Raw genomic sequence first — 17,105 nt, 5'->3', positions numbered from 1 at the left:
CACCAGCAGGGTGGAAATTCCTGGGAAAGTTCAGATGAGTTACAGAAAATAGAGAAGCTACATTTGTTGCACACCAAAAATTTCAGTGTATTCGATGTTGACTCCTCAAGCTAACATTCTATTTCAAATTGAGAAACAAGTCCAGTGGAACTCAGAGCCGCGAAATGGAGCAGGTTCTAACCCCAGGTCTGGGGGTTCTTCTCTGCCCTCCCAGGTGGGGCACCGTGTTTCCAAGCAATCCACTCGCGTTCTGTCCTGCGGAAAGGTGAGAGGTGTCTGGGCCGGGAGGCGGGGGGCTCCTCTCTGAGGAGGGGCTGGTGCTAGGACATGACCTAGGCAAGTATGATGAGAGCCCTTCTCTGCTTAAAACTCTTCCGTGGCTCTGGAGCAGGCGCTGTACAAACAGGTGACAGCGATTTTGAGATCCTGTTTCCCTAAGGCAGCTGTGAACAGTGTAAAACCCAAGTGATTCCAGGGACTATTGGCAGAAAGGGTCACTATTTCCTCCCCTTTCCCATCTTCCCTGCCCACCCCCACCCACCTCCCACACCAGTCCCCCCGTTTCTGATCCCTCCTGCTGACCAAAGAAACAGGGTCGGGGTGGGCAGCTGAGGGAAGGGCTTGGGCGTTGCAGGCGGTTCCTAAGATCTGGCGAAGATGGCTGTCTATGTGCCATGTCCCTTCTTATGTGAGCTTAGAAAATAAAGAAGCTACATTTGTGACACACCAAAACTCCAGTGGGTTCACGTTGATTCCCCAACCTGATTTATTACTTCAAATTGATAAATGGGTAAGTTGAAACCAATTGGAGCCAAGTTGTTTTCTGGGACATCACAGAGCTAATAAATGGTGGGGCAGGGTCTGACCCAGGACCTGGGAGCTCTTCCCTCCTCCCCCGATGAGCGGTGTTACTGTCACCTGCCAGCCCGTCTCCCCAGGCCCTGGAATGCCCTGACCAAGGCCTGCACTCCACGCCCACCCCTCCCCGGGGGAGGTCTAGGTTACCTGGAATGACCTGGGATAAGAGCACCAGCACTGCCAAAGTTAGCAAGAAAGGCTTCATGACTTCAGGTAGCCCGAGGAGCAGTCTCAGGTCTGGCGCGGAGACAAGCGAGTGGATGGAAGCTCTGGACTCTGCTTGCTCTCATCAACTGGGATGCAATCAACTGAGTCGCTGCACGTGCCCTCGGCTGCCCACGGGTACAGCCTGCCCTGAAGCACGGCCTCCCTCACGCTTCTCAGTCACTGTCCCGATGCCCCCGCACCTACCCATCTCACCCCTGAGCTGATCCATCTCCCGTTACCTCCCTTCAGCTTTTAGGGACCAGCAGGGAGAAGTCATACAACAGCTAGAGGGATTTTTAAAAAAAGATGGTCAGCCCCTATTATAGCTCAAAACCCTCCAAGGCTTCACGTCACACATTGGGGAAAAAAAAGCAGTCTTTACTATGCCCTACAAAGCCCTACCTTATCTGGTCTAGAGAGCCACCATTATTGTGCTTTAAGTGTAAGTTAGCAAACTCCTTTTTTAAATACAACATTCCGTTTTGAGAGCGGAGGAGTAGAGAAAGGAGGACATTCATTTGGACCTTGGAAAGGATGTGTCTATCTGATTATTTTCTCTCCAAGAGGAAAGTCCCTGCTGTTTCTATGTAAAATACTCAGTTTCAGGAAGGATTTTGTCATTGAGAGTGAGAGAGGGAAAAGCTGAAAATACTCATCTCCTCCTGCTGGCTGTGCCACTCACTGTGTGACCTTAGGAGAGTCACTTCCCCTCTCTGGGCTTTCGACCTCACCAGTGAGCAGACTGGCACAGAGAGGCTGTAGGACGTTATGGTTCTCTGGATGCTGAAAAGGCACAGAACGTGGAGTGCTGCAGACCTCCACGTTTTCCCCACCAACACAAGCCAGGCTAACTGAGTTCACACCGAACGATTCTCAAGGCTGCCCTCGTCAGGGTCCAACTCCCTTTACACGCTGAGGTCAGAGGCCTCTTCCCTCGCTGCTGACATCCAATACGCTCCATGGCACTTGCCAACCACGGTCCCACTCTGGGCCTGCTCCTTGTGCAGCCTACACACAAAGATTTGCTCTGGTTATTATAAAACCTTAATATCCTCTCCAGGGTCCTTGACTGGGTCTCACCACACCAGGCTGTTTCGGGATAGAGCTCATGGGATACTAATGAGGAATCATAGAAGACCCTGCTCTTACATGGTAAGATCCTATTTCCAGATAAGTCACATTCACCAGTACTTGGCGTCGGGACTTGAACACATCTTTTGGCGGGGAAGATATAATTCGACCCACAATAGATGGTTTTTTAAATTTCCCATTAGGAGTGAAATTGAACATTTTTCCATATGTTTAAGAGCCTTTATCTTTTTGTAAATTGTCAGTTTACATTTTTTTGTTCACTTTTCTACAAGATTTCTTTGGTATTTCTTCTCCATTGTTTTATTCTTCTCTTTCTTATTTCTGGAATTCTTGTTTTTCAGTTCTTGGGCTACCTGGACTGGTTCTTTAATTTTTTTAAATATTTTCTCTCCTGTTTTCCACTCCTTTGGATTTTTTCCTTCTAGTTATTGAGAAATTTTAACAAATGTATATTACAACCTTACTATTAATTTTTATTTTCTATTTTGTGCTATCGTATTTTTAAGTTCTAAGAGTTCTTATTTATTCCTTGACTTTTCCTTTTTATAGCATCTGGTTTCATGATTGTAGGAGCCTTCCTAATTTCTCTGAGGATTTCAATGATATTTTCCTCCCTGCGTAATCTATATCCTATAAGTTGTTGGTTGGTTATTTTTAAATAAGATATTTTTCTCTTATCAAGGATCACATGACTAATGATCCTTAAATATGTACTCGTCTTTAAGAGTGTGCTACTGCAGCCCTGGCTGGTGTGGCTCAGTGGACTGAGCACCAGACTGCAAAGCAAAGGGTCGCCAGGTGGATTCCTAGTCAGGGCACATGCCTGGGTTACAGGTCAGGTCCCCAGTGCAGGGCGTGTTGGAGGCAACCACACATTGATGTTTCTTTTTCTTTCTCCCTCCCTTTCCCTCTCTAAAAATAAATGAGTAAAAGTCTTTTTGAAAAAGAATAAACTCAAAAATTGATTAAAGATTTAAATGTAAGATTCAAAACCATAAAATTCCTAGAAGAAAACTTAGTAAAATCTTGGACATTTCTCATAGCAATATTTTTTCTGATATATCATCTTGGGTAAGGGAAAATAAAAATAAACAAATGGGGCTGCACCAAATTAAAAAGGTTTTGCACAGCAAAGGAAATGAAATGAAAATATAACCATCAACAAAATGAAAATACAACCCACTGAATGGGAGAACATCATCACCAATGATACATCTGATAAGGGGTTAATATCAAAATTTATAAAGAACTAATAAAACTCAACACCAAAAAAACCCCCAACAGAAATCCTATTAAAAATGAGCAAAGGACCTGAATAGACACTTTTCCAAAAAAGACATACAGATGGCTAATAGACATATGACAAAATGCTCAACGTCACTGATCATCAGAGAAATGCAAATTGAAACTACAATGAGATACCACCTCACACCTGTCAGAATGGCCATGATCAATAAATCAACAAAAAACAAATGTTGGCAAGGATGTGGAGAAAAGGGTGCCCTTGTGCACTGTTGGTGGGAATGCAGATTGTGCAACCACTATGGAAACCAGTATAGAGTTACCTCAAAAAATTAAAAATGGAATTGTCTTATTACCCAGTGATTGCTCTTCTGCGAATATATCTGAAGAAACATGAAACACTGATTCAAAAGAATATATACAACCCTATGTTCATTGCAGTGTTATTTACAATAGCCAAGATTTGGAAGCAGCTCCAGTGCCAGCAGTAGATAAGTGGATAAAAAAGCTGTGGTACATCTATAAAATGGACTACTCCTCGGCTATAAAAAAGAAGGCAATCTTACCCCTTGCAACAGCATGGATGGACCTGGAGAGTATTAAGCTAAGTGAAATAAGCCAGTCAGTGAAGGATAAATACCATACGATTTCACCTACATGTGGAATCTAATGAATAAAGTAAGCTAACAAAAAAGAAATAGATTCATAGATACAGAGAACAGACTGATGGCTGTTAGAGGGGAAGGAGTTTGAAGGCTAAGAGGAAATGGTGAAAGAATTAAGAAAAGAAAATCACAGGCACAGGTAACAGTATCTGTGGTGATTGCCAGAGGAAAGCAGAGAGAGGGAGGTATAAGACGGTAAAGGGGGGATACGTGGCGAGAGAGGGAGACTTGACTTGGAGTGTGAACACACAATACAATATACAGATGATGCGCTATAGAGTTGTACACTTGAAACCCATATAATTTTATTAACCAATGTCACCCCAATAAATTCAATAAAAAATAATGAATAAATAATTTAAAATTAAAATAATAAAATCTACATAATCATTAAAAAACTGTGTAGTTGCTATACTTTAGGTGGGATTTTGGATGTGAACGATTAAAGATGTGTGTATGTTACCCACCATTTTTACCCAAAATTTCCATAGTGTGTTTTTTTTAATTATATTTTCTTTTTACTTCTGAGGTCTAAAAATGCTATTAATTTTTATATTTGATATTTAACCCAAAACTATTAATTTTAAATCAAACCTGCATTCCTGGATTAAACTCAATTTAGTCACAAAGTGTTAACATTTTTACATATTTCCTGATTTTCTTTGCCCATGTTCTAAGATTGCGCCTTTTTTGTGTCTAAGATTCCCCCACCTTCTTCTCTTCTGACAGCCATCAGTTTGTTCTCTCTGAGTCTGTTTTAGTTGTGTTTTGTTGGTTGGTTGTTTTCTTTTTTTTAGATTCCACTTATAAGTGAAATCATAAGGTATTTGTCCTTCTCTCTCTGATTTCTTTTACTTAGAATAATATCCTCTCGGTCCACCCATATTGTGGCAAATGGCAAAGTTTCATTCTTTGTATGGCTGGGTAATATGCCCTTGTGTATATATATGCACCGCATCTTCCTTACCTAATTTTCTGTTCATGGACACAGAGGTTGTTTTTATATAGTTTAGGCTTATTCTTAAACATATCATTTTATTTGCTAAATTTCTTCTTGAACATAAGACCATTCACACAAGATTATTTTTCCTTCTGCATAAAGCACATCTTCTAATGTTTCTTTTAGTAAAGATGTGTTGGTACCAGTCTTGATCAGTTTTTGTTTGCTGAGCAATGTCTTTATTTTACCCTGATTCTTACAAGATTTTTTTTCTGGTTATATAGCTCCAGCTAGACAAATGCTTTATCTTAGCATACTGAAACTATCATTCTACCCTCTTCTGTGTTCCATTACTATTGTTTTTTAAAAGTCAAGTGTCAGTGTAACTGTTGCTTCCTGAGGGTTATCTGCCTTTTCCCTCTGTCTGCTTTTAAGGTGTTTTTATCATGTGTGCATGCACACTCTGAGGTTTCAGTATGGTGGGTCTGAAGGTTGGCTTCTTTTTACTTATTCTGCTTGAGATTCATGGAGCTTGTTGAATCAGTGAATTTATGTACTTCATCAGTTCTATAAAGTTCTCAGCCATTAACTCTCCAAAATAACCTTGGGACCACTCTCTCTCCACTCCTTCTGGAAGTATGATTAAATGTTATAGTAAACACCTCTCCCACACACACAATCTGATGGTTCTCATAACTGAAGTTTCAGAAGCATGGCTCTTACGTTTTCATTGATGGCACCTTGTTTCTCTGTGCGTGTCATGATCTTTGAATATGTACTATTAATTGTCCTTGAATTTATCTGTGATTTCTTCAGGGCCTAGACAGGAGTGCATTCCTTTAGAGAGCATTCGTGTTGCTTCTGTCAGAGGCTTGGAACATGACCAGTTTGGGAACATTTTCAAATAAATTCACAATTCAAAGGCTTGGAATTTTGTATTTCCCTTTGTTGCTTTACAGTTCAGATGATACTGTATTTGAGCCACAAAAGCACTGGGAAATTAGCTTGTAATTACACCACCCTCATGGCTTTTCTGTCTTGCTCTGCTTAACAGCAAGAAAAGCATCTGAGTAGGGTAGGCAGGTTTACTTGTGGCTCCCCCTTTCTCTCAATGTCTAGACCTCTGTGGTCCCAGCTTAATGTGAGGACAGAATCCCTCCTTGAACTTTTACCCTGAGGGGCCCCTGGCTTTTGAATTCTCTTCCTCTCACCTCAAGCCCATCAAAATACCACGTTTGCAGATGCCCCCAGGGCAAAAGCAGCTTCAGGGCCCCACCCATCTCTCTGGGTTCCCATTTTCCCTTGGTCAGCTCTCCTAAGGAGCCACCGGGGCCTAGGGTTACCACTACACCCTTCTCTAGGAGCTCAAACAGGGAGAAGCCTTAAAGAAACACCAGCCTTTCAGACTTCTAAGTCAGCTACCTCAGCAACCCTACTGTCACAGGTGGGCACAGGTAACCAGGTTCTTGGTGATCACGGACAGAAGATTGAACCGAACACACAGAATTTATAGCAGAAAGTGAGAAAAAGAAGATTTATTAAGCCACACAGAACATGGGAGCAGGCCAACTCTGAGCAGAGTGGAGCAGAGTGGAGCAGAGAAGAGCAGAGCAGAGCCTAACAGCAGCAGCAGCAGCCCTGAAACTCAGGGTCTACAGGGCCTTTATTCCTTAGGGTGGGTCTCCCACAATGCTAATTTACTATAATGATATTATAATGAAGCAGGGGTCAGGTAGCATCTTCTGCACAGGCGCATTCCTGATTCACTAGGATTCAATGATTTTCCAGATGCAGAAACTACGAGTCTTAGAACAGAGTCTCTGCCCTTTACCCATGTTCTTTATCTTAGCTCTGAGGCACCTCTGGAGTTTCCTGCTTTTCGACTATCTCCTGCCTCACCACTGCAGCCCTGGATATATCTTTACTCTCCCAGGTCTTCCACGGTTGAATGGAGTCTAAATCTTATAATAAAGTCCTTATTCCATAGTACTGATAGTGGCTTTTCTGATTGAGCTTTAGCTAACACATGTTTGAAAACAATGAGCCTCCTTCAGGGAAATGAACCACCCAGTAGGGCAGATGTCTCAGCCTCAGGCGGCCCCAAGTCCCTTCCTAGCCTTTGTCGCATTTTCACGCTGAAGGTTTTAGAATTGTTGACACCCAGTGACCTCACTCTTTCACTCATCTCTCAGTCTTCAACCTCCTCAATATGTTATCTGCACCTACAGACCTGGTTCTCAATGTTATTTTGTCTCAAAAATCCTAACCGGCTTGTATCCTTGACCTCCCTATCAAGCAGGAGGTGGAAGCCACACAGGATACTTAATATTAAAAAAATGGGTTACATTGTTGTTGGAAAGCTGAAAGAGCAAAAATAGGACCCTGAGGAAACAGAAATTTGTAACTATGGGATGGGTACCCCTCCCACTGCAGGAACTAAAAGGAAGAGGGTAGATTTTCAACACCTAAGAGTTCAGAGGAGAAACTCCAAATAGCTGGCTCTTGGATCTCTGAGAGGGGCGCAGCCTTGGTGCCCAGAAGGCAGGACCCTGTGGGGAAGGCCTGTCTAGTGCATGGTTAGCACGCAGACGGCAGGGGGCTGTGGCTGCTGGTACCTCTGAGAGGGCACAGCCAGGCTGGTGCTGGGAGCTGCATCTCTCACTATCGTTTTCCTTCCAGTTACATCACGTTTCTCATTTTCAACACCAGCATGTGCCTTTGCATAGATTCCTTTTTTTGGAAAACCATGTTGGTTCACCTGGCTGGTGCTTTGGTATTTATACCTCAAAACTGCTCAGTTTCACCTTCTCTGTGAAGTCTACACCCACCGTCCCCTACCTCAACTCACTCTACCCTACCCTACCCCCGCAGTGGATTCTGTGTGCATAGCGCCCCCTTGTGGTTCCTCCTTTTAGTGCTGGGTGGAAGGAGGTGTACAAGTCTTGGACCGCGGATCCTGTTTGTTGGCCGACCTCTCCCAGCTGACCTAAATGACAAAAGGAGGAGTCATGGTTGCGCACTGTGGGCTGTGCGGGGGCTGTACCCGTGGGCAGCTGAGGGTATGTGTGGGTGGCAAATGTTCCAATTGGTCAAAGGGAGTGCACGCCAGAGAGGCGACAGCTCTCATTAGCTTTGCCATCACGTCGGACTTGCAACTTTACCTTGGGCCGCTCCCAGCCATGAAGCTCCTTTGGGTGATTCTGACTGCACTGCTGTTCTTGTCCCAGCTCACTCCAGGTAACCTGGACCCCTTCAGGGAAGGGATGAGGTTGGGGACTGAGGCCTGGTCATGGAATCCCAAGGGTAGGAAGGACGGGCTGCCAGGCCTCAGGTCACATTTCAAAGCCATTGAAGAGAGGGCATCCTTGCCAGCGGCAGGTGCCAGATCTCAGGTACCAACTATGACATCCGGAACTTCTGGCCAGCCACCCTATCTATGCCCCCCCCCAGGGAGCATGCCCAGGTGGTCTAGGGCGCTGAGAAAGAATGGGAGAGGTGGGCAAGAGAAGCAGGAAGAGGAGAGGACAGCAGTGACCCTCTTGCAAAATAGTCCCCAGAAAAAATCCAACCTGGGTAAAGGTCACAACCACCTTAATAGAAGAGAAAAGCCCCTATGCACTGTTGCTGCCTCTGTGCCAGACCCCGTGTTGGGAGCTGGGATCACAGAGATAAATGACATGGCCCTGGGGGAGACGATAAATGACGTTTGCAACCCAGGGTGACCCGAGCTGTGCTAGAGGGGAGCCAGGAGGCTGGGGTGCACATGGCGGGACCAGCCCGCCCGAGGGCCAGGGGAGTCCTCCCAGGGGGACACTGGGCATCCCGAAAGGTGTGTAGAAGTTAAAGGGGAAGGAAAAGAGGTGGGGATAGAAACAGGGTCCCAGGCAGAAGTCAGCTTCCACAAAGGTCCAGCTGTGGGACAGATCATGGCGCCTTCAGCACAAAATGGCAGTGTGGGCTAGGGGCGTGGGTCAGAGGCCCGGCAAGGGGCAAAGGGGAGGATGGGCCTTGAATGCCCGGTGAGGGACCATGGGCAAGCTCAAGTGGAGAAGGACCAGCGTCAGACCTGCCCGTTCCACCAGCTCCAACACGAGCTTCCTGGCCCCTCTTGCTCAACTGCCAGAAGTTTCTGCCCACCCCCAGGCTTTCGTCTAACCTCTCCACAGAGTCAATGTGTGAATTTCCTTAAACAAGCTGACCTCAGCCCTCATATCTGCCGGTGAGAAATGCCTGAAACTGCTCTCTTGGGGTAGAGAGGAAGCCCCAGAACCCTGGTTAGAAGCGAACCCAGCATTTTCTGACTCTGACCTCCAGTGGGCCGCTCGGCTGCTCAGTTTCAGTTTCCTCATTTCTCAAACTGTTACAGCAAGAACAGGTTGAGGGGAAAACAATGAACACACTAAAAATTTGGTGCACAAATATAAATGACCTCTCTATTTTGTAGAGCTCATCTGAATTTCCCCAGGAACTTTCATCGGGGAAAGGGTGCTGTGGACCCTTAAGGGTGGGACACAGGAACTGTGTGTAAACTCAACAGTTAAATCTTCATTTTTTCTGGTTTAAAATGGTTACCAAGTTCATTCTGTCTCTTTCAAATAAATATTCAGTCTTTCAGCATTTTTCCTTTGTTTCTCTCCCCTTTTCCTTCCCAGGATAGCAGCTGAGTTTAAGAGAAAGTAACTTAATATATCATAATTTCATTACTTGATTTGTTCAGTAAACATGGTTGAACAGATTTCATGTTCCAGGCACTGTGACAGGTGCAGGAGGTAGAACAGTGAACACATCAGAATGAAACAACATAAGCAAAATCTCTGTCCTCTTGGAGCTTGCATTCTATTGAGGGAGACAGAAAAAAATTAAAATAAGTGAAACATATGGAATGTCATATGATGAACATAATGAGAAGAATAAACAGGAAAAGGGGATGGCAAATATTGGGGGTAGGTTTGCCATTTTCAAGATGTGCTCAGAAATGGCTCCTTGTGACCTGAGGGAGGATAAGGGGATAGCCATGTGGATTTGCAGGGAAGAACATTCAAGCTGAAGGAAACATCAGGCGCAAAGGCCCTGGGGCAGGAGCATAAGGAAGTGGGATAAGGCCCTGTGTTGGACCTTCACTAGCTTTTGGGACAATGTCCCTCATTATATCAATATGTGGTCAGTGAGTGTCCTGCTGGCACTTGCTACTGGGTCTCATGGCTAATGAAATGTCAGTCTTGTTGAGAGCCCCACTGACTTAGCCCTTTTCTTCAGCCAAATCTTCCATCTGGTCCTTAGGTTTAGGCTTGTCACACACCTCCCCACTGTCTCATGCATGGGGGCCTACTCTTGGCAAATCCTTCTGGCCTTTTGCTTCTCACTGGTTTTCCTTCCTCCACCAGAGACCCAGGAAACTCAGGGACCTTCTGGATCTAGTTTATGCCACAGGAGGGGCAGAGGGAGATGCTCAGCCACTTGCCTCAGACATTTCTCTCTCTCTTTTTTTTATCCTTACCTGGGGACAGTTTTCCATTGTTTCAAGAGAGAGGAGTTGGGGGGCGAGGAGAGAAACACTGATGTAACAGAAAAACACCAATGATTGGTTGCCTCCAGTAGGCCCCCTGACCAAGGATTGAACCTGCAACCCAGGCATGTGCCCTGGCCAGGAATCAAACCCACAACCCTTCAGTGTCTGGGATGGCACTCCAACCAACGGAGCCACACTGCCCCGGGCCCCTCAGCCATTTATAATCCTCCTCCAGGTGACACCATGATATTCTGTGTCCTGTCAGCAACTACTGGGCTCTGTATGCTCTAAGAGGCAAGGGGTACAATGCTAACAGTTTGTCCAGGCCAATCTGGGTGTTCATAGGAAAAGACTCTCTTGCCCCTGTTTTTCTCACGTTAGTTAGCCAATGTCCTAGGTCGACCAGCAGGCCAGTAGTGAGGCAAGGGTGGAAAGCCTTGGTCCCTAGTTTGCTGGTGAGTCCGCCATCAGCCTGGTTGGCCAAGATGAATTATGAGGTTCTAATGGAACTCTCGGGTCTGCAGCTGCTGCTGTTGCTGCAGAAAGTGGATTTAATTGCACAGTTTCCCCTACGGAGAGTGTTTCCTTTCGACTTCCTGTTGGGTGTGATGGTGGTAACAGAGATTGAATGGAAGTTTCTGTAGTCTTATCTGAATCTACAAGGCTCACCTAGTAATATGTACAGAAGCCCTTTGAGATTGGAAATCCGGACTGTTCTTGATAAATTTTAGTTCTTAAAAATTATTGTCTTGCTATAAACTAAAACAACTCATCTCATTTAAACTGAGCAATAACTGTCATTTAAACTGTTCTTTACCATTTCCTGAAAGCCCAGAAGCAGCCTGATTCTGCTTTTTGGCAACCAAAATTAAAGGGGAATAAAATATGTATTACTTTAATGTCTTCAAAATACTTAAGTTACTTTAATTGCCAAAATTCTGGACTTACGTGTGAAGCCCAAGAACCCAACAGGTATTAGGCTTAGGTGGGACATGTCACCTATTTTCCATTTTACGTCCTCATACACAGCACCCACAGTTCTTCATTTATAACACTCATTTTAACTCTAGTCAATCAAATATCTGGGAAGCTATTTCTTTTACAGCCCCCTGCCCCGCCCTCCACCACCGCTAGACTGGAAAGCCTCTGAGGGCAGTGTCTACCTCTAACTTGTTTCTAATTTTATCTCCAATACAACTATATTCTCAGTCTATGCATGTGAATATTTCCCTAAGAGAGGCACCTAGAATGAAAATTGCTAGGCAAATTCTGCACCCGATTTTAAAATGTGTGAATCATTGCTACGTAGCCTCCAAAGAGGCAAAAACAAGGTGGATGAGACCATCTTTTCTCTCGCTCTCACCAGCAATTCATCTTGACGCTCTGAATGTAAAATCGAGCTTTTATCGTTAAATGGTGAAGGGTTTTTCGTTTTCTTTTTTGTAAAATAAAATGCATCGTTACAGATTATGAAAGTCACATGAAACAGATGCACAGCCTAATGAATTGTTAGAAAGCACACAACCTTGTAACCGTCGTCAAGGTCAGTAAATAGACCATTGACAGTCACCAAAAAAACCCCCAGCTCCCGCCTACCTCCCATGACAACTCTCGCCCTTCCCCAAATTACACAATAGCTTGACTTTTATAGCCATCAATTCTTTGCATTTCTTTATAGTTTCCTTGCTAAGGATGCATCCATATGCACCTTATTTTTGTCATGTCCACTTTTAAAATCTGATACCCCTTAAGGTTTTTTAATTTACTGTTACATCTTCATCCCTTTCTTGTCTTTATCATTTATATGGTTATCTGGTGTGACAAGATATTCTTGGATCATCTTGTGCAATTACTGCCACAGATCTCGAAAGCCATTTCTTTAAGAAGCTGATTTTTTTTAATAGGAAAATGGTATTTCAGAACTAGGATCTAGTTGCTAGAGATAGCCAATGCTACTAAATGGGTCCTTTCTTTATCTTTTCAGTAGACAGACCTAGGAGGGAAAATCAATACATTTAAATGTATATTAAATAACTCATGAATTCACATTGATACTTTCTATTGGACTATAGGATTGGTACTTAAAATATTTCATTTTCCTTTCTGTATTTTCCTTCTTCCACACCAACATTCTCAGATACGCCATATACTCTGCCATTTTCAAGTCATCTTTTATTTAAAGAACTTCTTAATTGGCAGTTTGAGTGTTTTTCTGATATCTTGCTCTGTTTTTCCACCCTCAGGGTAACTTCTTGCCTCTATGTTGAATCTCCTTTGCCTGTCTTCAATATTTGTCACTTCCTATTGAATTTTTCTCTTATTATTTCCTTTTTATCAGTTTTACTGAGTTAAAATTTATAGAAAATAAATGCCCACATTTTAAGTATACAGTATGAGCCTCAACAAATGCATACATTCATATAACCACCACCACAGTCAGTATAATTCATTTCTATCATCCCCAAAAAGACTTCTTGTGCCCTTTTGCAATCAGTCACCACCCCAGCCCCCCAGCCACCAGCAGCCACTAGTCTGTATTCTGTCACTTTAGTTTGGCCTTTTCTAGAACTACAAACAACAATTCTTTTTTAGCCACAGGCCATGCTGTTGTTGCTTTCTAACAAGGAAAAGCATCTAGTCATTCACAGAAAAGGCAGACAGTATTTACTTCTATAGAGTTTCAGTATTTACTTCTTAAGTAAATACTCAAATGCTTGAGATTGAGGGAGCTGGTGGTTCTTTTCCACGTGCCAACTTCGCTGTTCTTCCAGAGTTACTAAAATAGCGGGTGGGACAAATACTGGAACTAGCCTCATGATCCTATTAAAACTTCTCCACCAATGCTTCCTTAAAATAGCTCCCTAAGTTTTCTTTACTGTGACGGGTTGGATTTTTCACCCCGCCCCATTTCAGACGGCCCAGAAACACACGTGTCATAATACATCTGATCGAAGCAAACACCCTCATTTCCCTCAGTTTAATCTCTCAGAATGGAGTGCCTATGGGTTCAGTTTGCTCAAGGTTCCAAAGAAGTTTTTAAAGGTAATTTTTTTTTTTAAAGTAAATGCCTGGGTCTCATAAGCTATCTAAAAATTAATGTGTTAAAAATTTTTTTAGTAACCCACAATGACAGTATAAGGCAGATTTTATAACTGGGTCAAAGCACAAATGTATATATGGAATAAAGGAATGTTGAAATGAATTTACAAATAGGTTTTAAAAAACTGGCTCCCCACTCCCCATGCTGAAGGAGGAAGCCTATAGAACCTCTGTGGAGCAGAGCATACTTACATAGATGTAGAAAATAATTATTTTGCATTACTATCATTTATTAAAAGTTCACAAAATAATTCCCATATAATCAAAATCAGATAGCTCTAAAGGTTGCAATCTATCTAGACCAGGGACTATTGACACTATTGGCAATTACTGACACTTGGGCTGGGTAATTCTCTGTTGTGACTGGCCTGTGCATGGTAGGTTGTTTAGACGAATCCTTGGCTTCCACCCAGTAATTGCTGTAGCGCCCCTCCACCAGCCGTGAAAACTGAAAGTGTCTCCAGATATTTCATTGCCAAACATCCCCTGGGGATCTAAATCGCCCCAGTTGAAAGGACTGCTCCAGACAATGAATAGTTTTCCACTGAGCGCAAATTTTTCCCCATGTTGGTCACAAGATAATCTCAAAGAAAACTTATTCCTGATCACAAAATAAACCTGGCCTGAATCTTGAACAGAAAGAAGGAAACAACAAAGAATAAATTACAAATTATTGAAATAAAGAATGGTCGTGGCGCCAAACTGTCTACAGAAAGTAGTTTGACTGGAACAGGTAGAGGTCACAGTCTTTCTTCAGCTAAAGGACATCAGGGAGCGCCTGCAACCCCAAGTCCTTGCAGGCCTGGAATTTCTATAGCATAAAGAAAGGGGGGGTGATGTCATTATCTGGCTCAAGTAGCAGATATTTTAACTGCTCTTTAACTGCTGCAAAACTTGTGGTTGGAATAGTTGGGAACTGTTCCAGACTTTGTACCTCTTGGTTGGTGTCGATGGTGCAATCCCACCCCCAGAATTGTCAGAACAGTTTTTTCAAAAGCTATTTTTGCAAGCCTTTTAGTTTGTCGGTTAGTCAAGATTCTGGGACAGAAAAAGTTTCAAGAACAATGTGGATGGGTTCTTGCCCGGGGCTGAGGGAAGAGAGAATGGGAAATTATTGTTTAATGGGTATAGAGTTTCAGTTTTACAAGATGAAAAAAGTTATATAGATGGTGATGGTGGATGCAAAACAATGTCAATGTATTTAACACCACCAAACTGTAGACTTAAAAATGGTTAAGATGGTAAATTTATGTTAAGCGTATTTTGCCACAGGTAAAAGAACAAAAACAAACAAACAAACAAACAAAAAACACAAAAAACCTAGGTATAGCCACCGTCTTGAGAGACCTTGGCAAAAACAAAATAAAATAAACATAAAATTATGAAGAGAGTTATGATGGAATGTTAACAAAAAAATTTTTTTTAAAAACCCAGTATAGTCCTAACAGGTGTGGCTCAGCTTGTTGGGAATCCTCCCATGAAGTGAAAGGTTGCCAGTTCACCGGTTCAATTCCCTGTCAGGGCACATGCCTGGGTTGCGGGCCAGGTCCCCAGTCGGGGCACGTGCGAGACGCAACCGATCGGTGTTTCTCTCACATATTGATGTTTCTCTCCTCTCTTTCTCCCTCTTCTCCCCTCTCTCTAAAAAATAAATTAAAAAAATATTTTTAAAAAATAATACGGATGAACCTTTAAAACATTATGCTAAGTGAAAGAAGACACAAAAGGTCACATTTTATTATATATGATTCCTTTGGCATCAAATATCCAGAGTAGGCAAACCTAGAGAAAGGAGGGCAAATTGGTGGTTGCTCAAGGCCGGGGGGAGGAGGAAATGAGAAGATGGGGGTGCATGGTTTCTGTTTGGGATGATTTTGCAAGTTCTTGAACTAGATGGTGATGGTGGTACAACACTGTGAATGTGCTTAATGACCCTGAGCTGTACACTTTAAAAATGCTTAAACTGGTAAATTTTATATTATTTGTATTTTACCAAAATTTTTTTAAAGAGAGGGGAAGAAAGAAGGCGGGGGTGAAAGACCAGGGAAACAGTGGATCCCATATCATACCTGTTTTAATCCTTTTATAGACCTTTCAAATCCAGAACCTACCTCTTCTTAGGACTGACATTGTCTCCATTCTTTTGTCTTTTTTTGTGTCAGGTGACACCCAAAAATGCTGGAATCTTCATGGCAAATGCCGCCGCACATGCCCCAAGAAGGAAAAGATGTATGTTTACTGCACAAATAATAAGCCATGCTGTGTGAAGCTCAAGTTCCAGCCAAAAAGAACAAAGCCATGGTCATTTTGAGTTCTCTGAAGCCTAAAGCCATAATAAAAATGCAGAGGAGGCTATTCTGAGTCTAACTCCCCCACGCTCTAGAGTTCCTGAGTTCCGTCAATAAACACCTCTGGCCCTGGACCAGTGTGATTCAATTGGTTAGAGGGTCATCCTGTGGCCAAGAAGTTTTGGTTTGGTTCCTGGTTGGGGCACATGCCTGGGCTGAGGGTTCAATCCCTGGTCTGGGCAAGTATGGGAGGCAGCCAGTTGGTGCTTCTCTCTCACAACGACGTTTCTCTCTCTCCTCTCTCTGTAAAAGCAATGAAAAAAATGTCCTTGAGCAAGGATAAAAAAAGAAAAAAATTAAAAATAAACTGACTAGTGTGACTCAGTTGGATGTCCTCCGGCAATGCGAAAGGTCGCAGGTTCAATTCCAGGTCAAGGTACATGCCTGGGTTGTGGTTCCATCCCTGGCTGGGTGGGTTCGAGAGGCAACCGATGTTTCCCTCTCATGTCAATGTTTCTCTCCCTCTCTTTCTCTCTAAATAAATAAATAAATAAAATATTTTAATAAAATAAAGTAACATAAACCCCTCTAGCTGATTCCCATGTTAGTCTGTCAGTCTACCCCTCCTTCCCACTCCAGGTCCCTGGAGTTCCCCTTTCAGGTAGTTGGTGAAGTCAAAACTATTTTCGTAATAACAATAAAACCTTATTCACGTTTTTCAATCTCACTCTCTCACAAGAGTGCAGTGGAATTTTCAGGACTCTACATGACATGATGATACCATGGTTCTGGCAGCTAATGAAAGGTGTACTTATGTATTCATATGTTTCTAGAATTTTTTAAGGTAGAAGGCTCAAAGTATGTACATGTTCACTTGCAGAGATTAACTCAGGTTGCTCCCAGTAATTCTACTATGCTCTTACAAGCTATCTTTAATTATATTATTAAGCTCTGTACCCTCATTACTATCAAATAAAGTATTACTTTGGAATTTTAAAATTTACCTCATATCTGTCTGACACCTATAAGAACTAAGAACTTTTTGTTGTCTAGGTTTTCAGAAGTATATTAATAACCAGTATCAACTAACAGAGGGAAGAGGATATGCTCTCCCTGAGTGAAAACAATAATTATTCTACTCTCTATAGTTCTTTTAAATACAGTTTATAGCACACAAGAATGTAAAGACATGCATAAGAAGATAA

The 17,105-nt window shown here is 42.9% G+C and overlaps 1 protein-coding gene across 1 annotated transcript; it reads left to right on the top strand.

The window, feature by feature from the left end:
• Window positions 1–8,183: 8,183 nt before the first annotated feature.
• Window positions 8,184–15,923, top strand: DEFB123 (defensin beta 123). The gene is made up of 2 exons (XM_054573452.1): window positions 8,184–8,241; window positions 15,775–15,923. Exons 1-2 carry the CDS (start codon window positions 8,184–8,186, stop codon window positions 15,921–15,923), a joined length of 207 nt encoding a protein of 68 aa, XP_054429427.1.
• Window positions 15,924–17,105: the final 1,182 nt, after the last annotated feature.

This window comes from Pteronotus mesoamericanus, unplaced genomic scaffold, assembly GCF_021234165.1.
Source record: "Pteronotus mesoamericanus isolate MK-2021 breed Mesoamerican mustached bat unplaced genomic scaffold, CSHL_Meso_final contig_25, whole genome shotgun sequence".
NCBI classification, from domain to species: Eukaryota; Metazoa; Chordata; class Mammalia; order Chiroptera; family Mormoopidae; genus Pteronotus; species Pteronotus mesoamericanus.
Note: the sequence above shows the minus strand (reverse complement) of the source record. Positions and strands in the feature narration are given on the sequence as shown.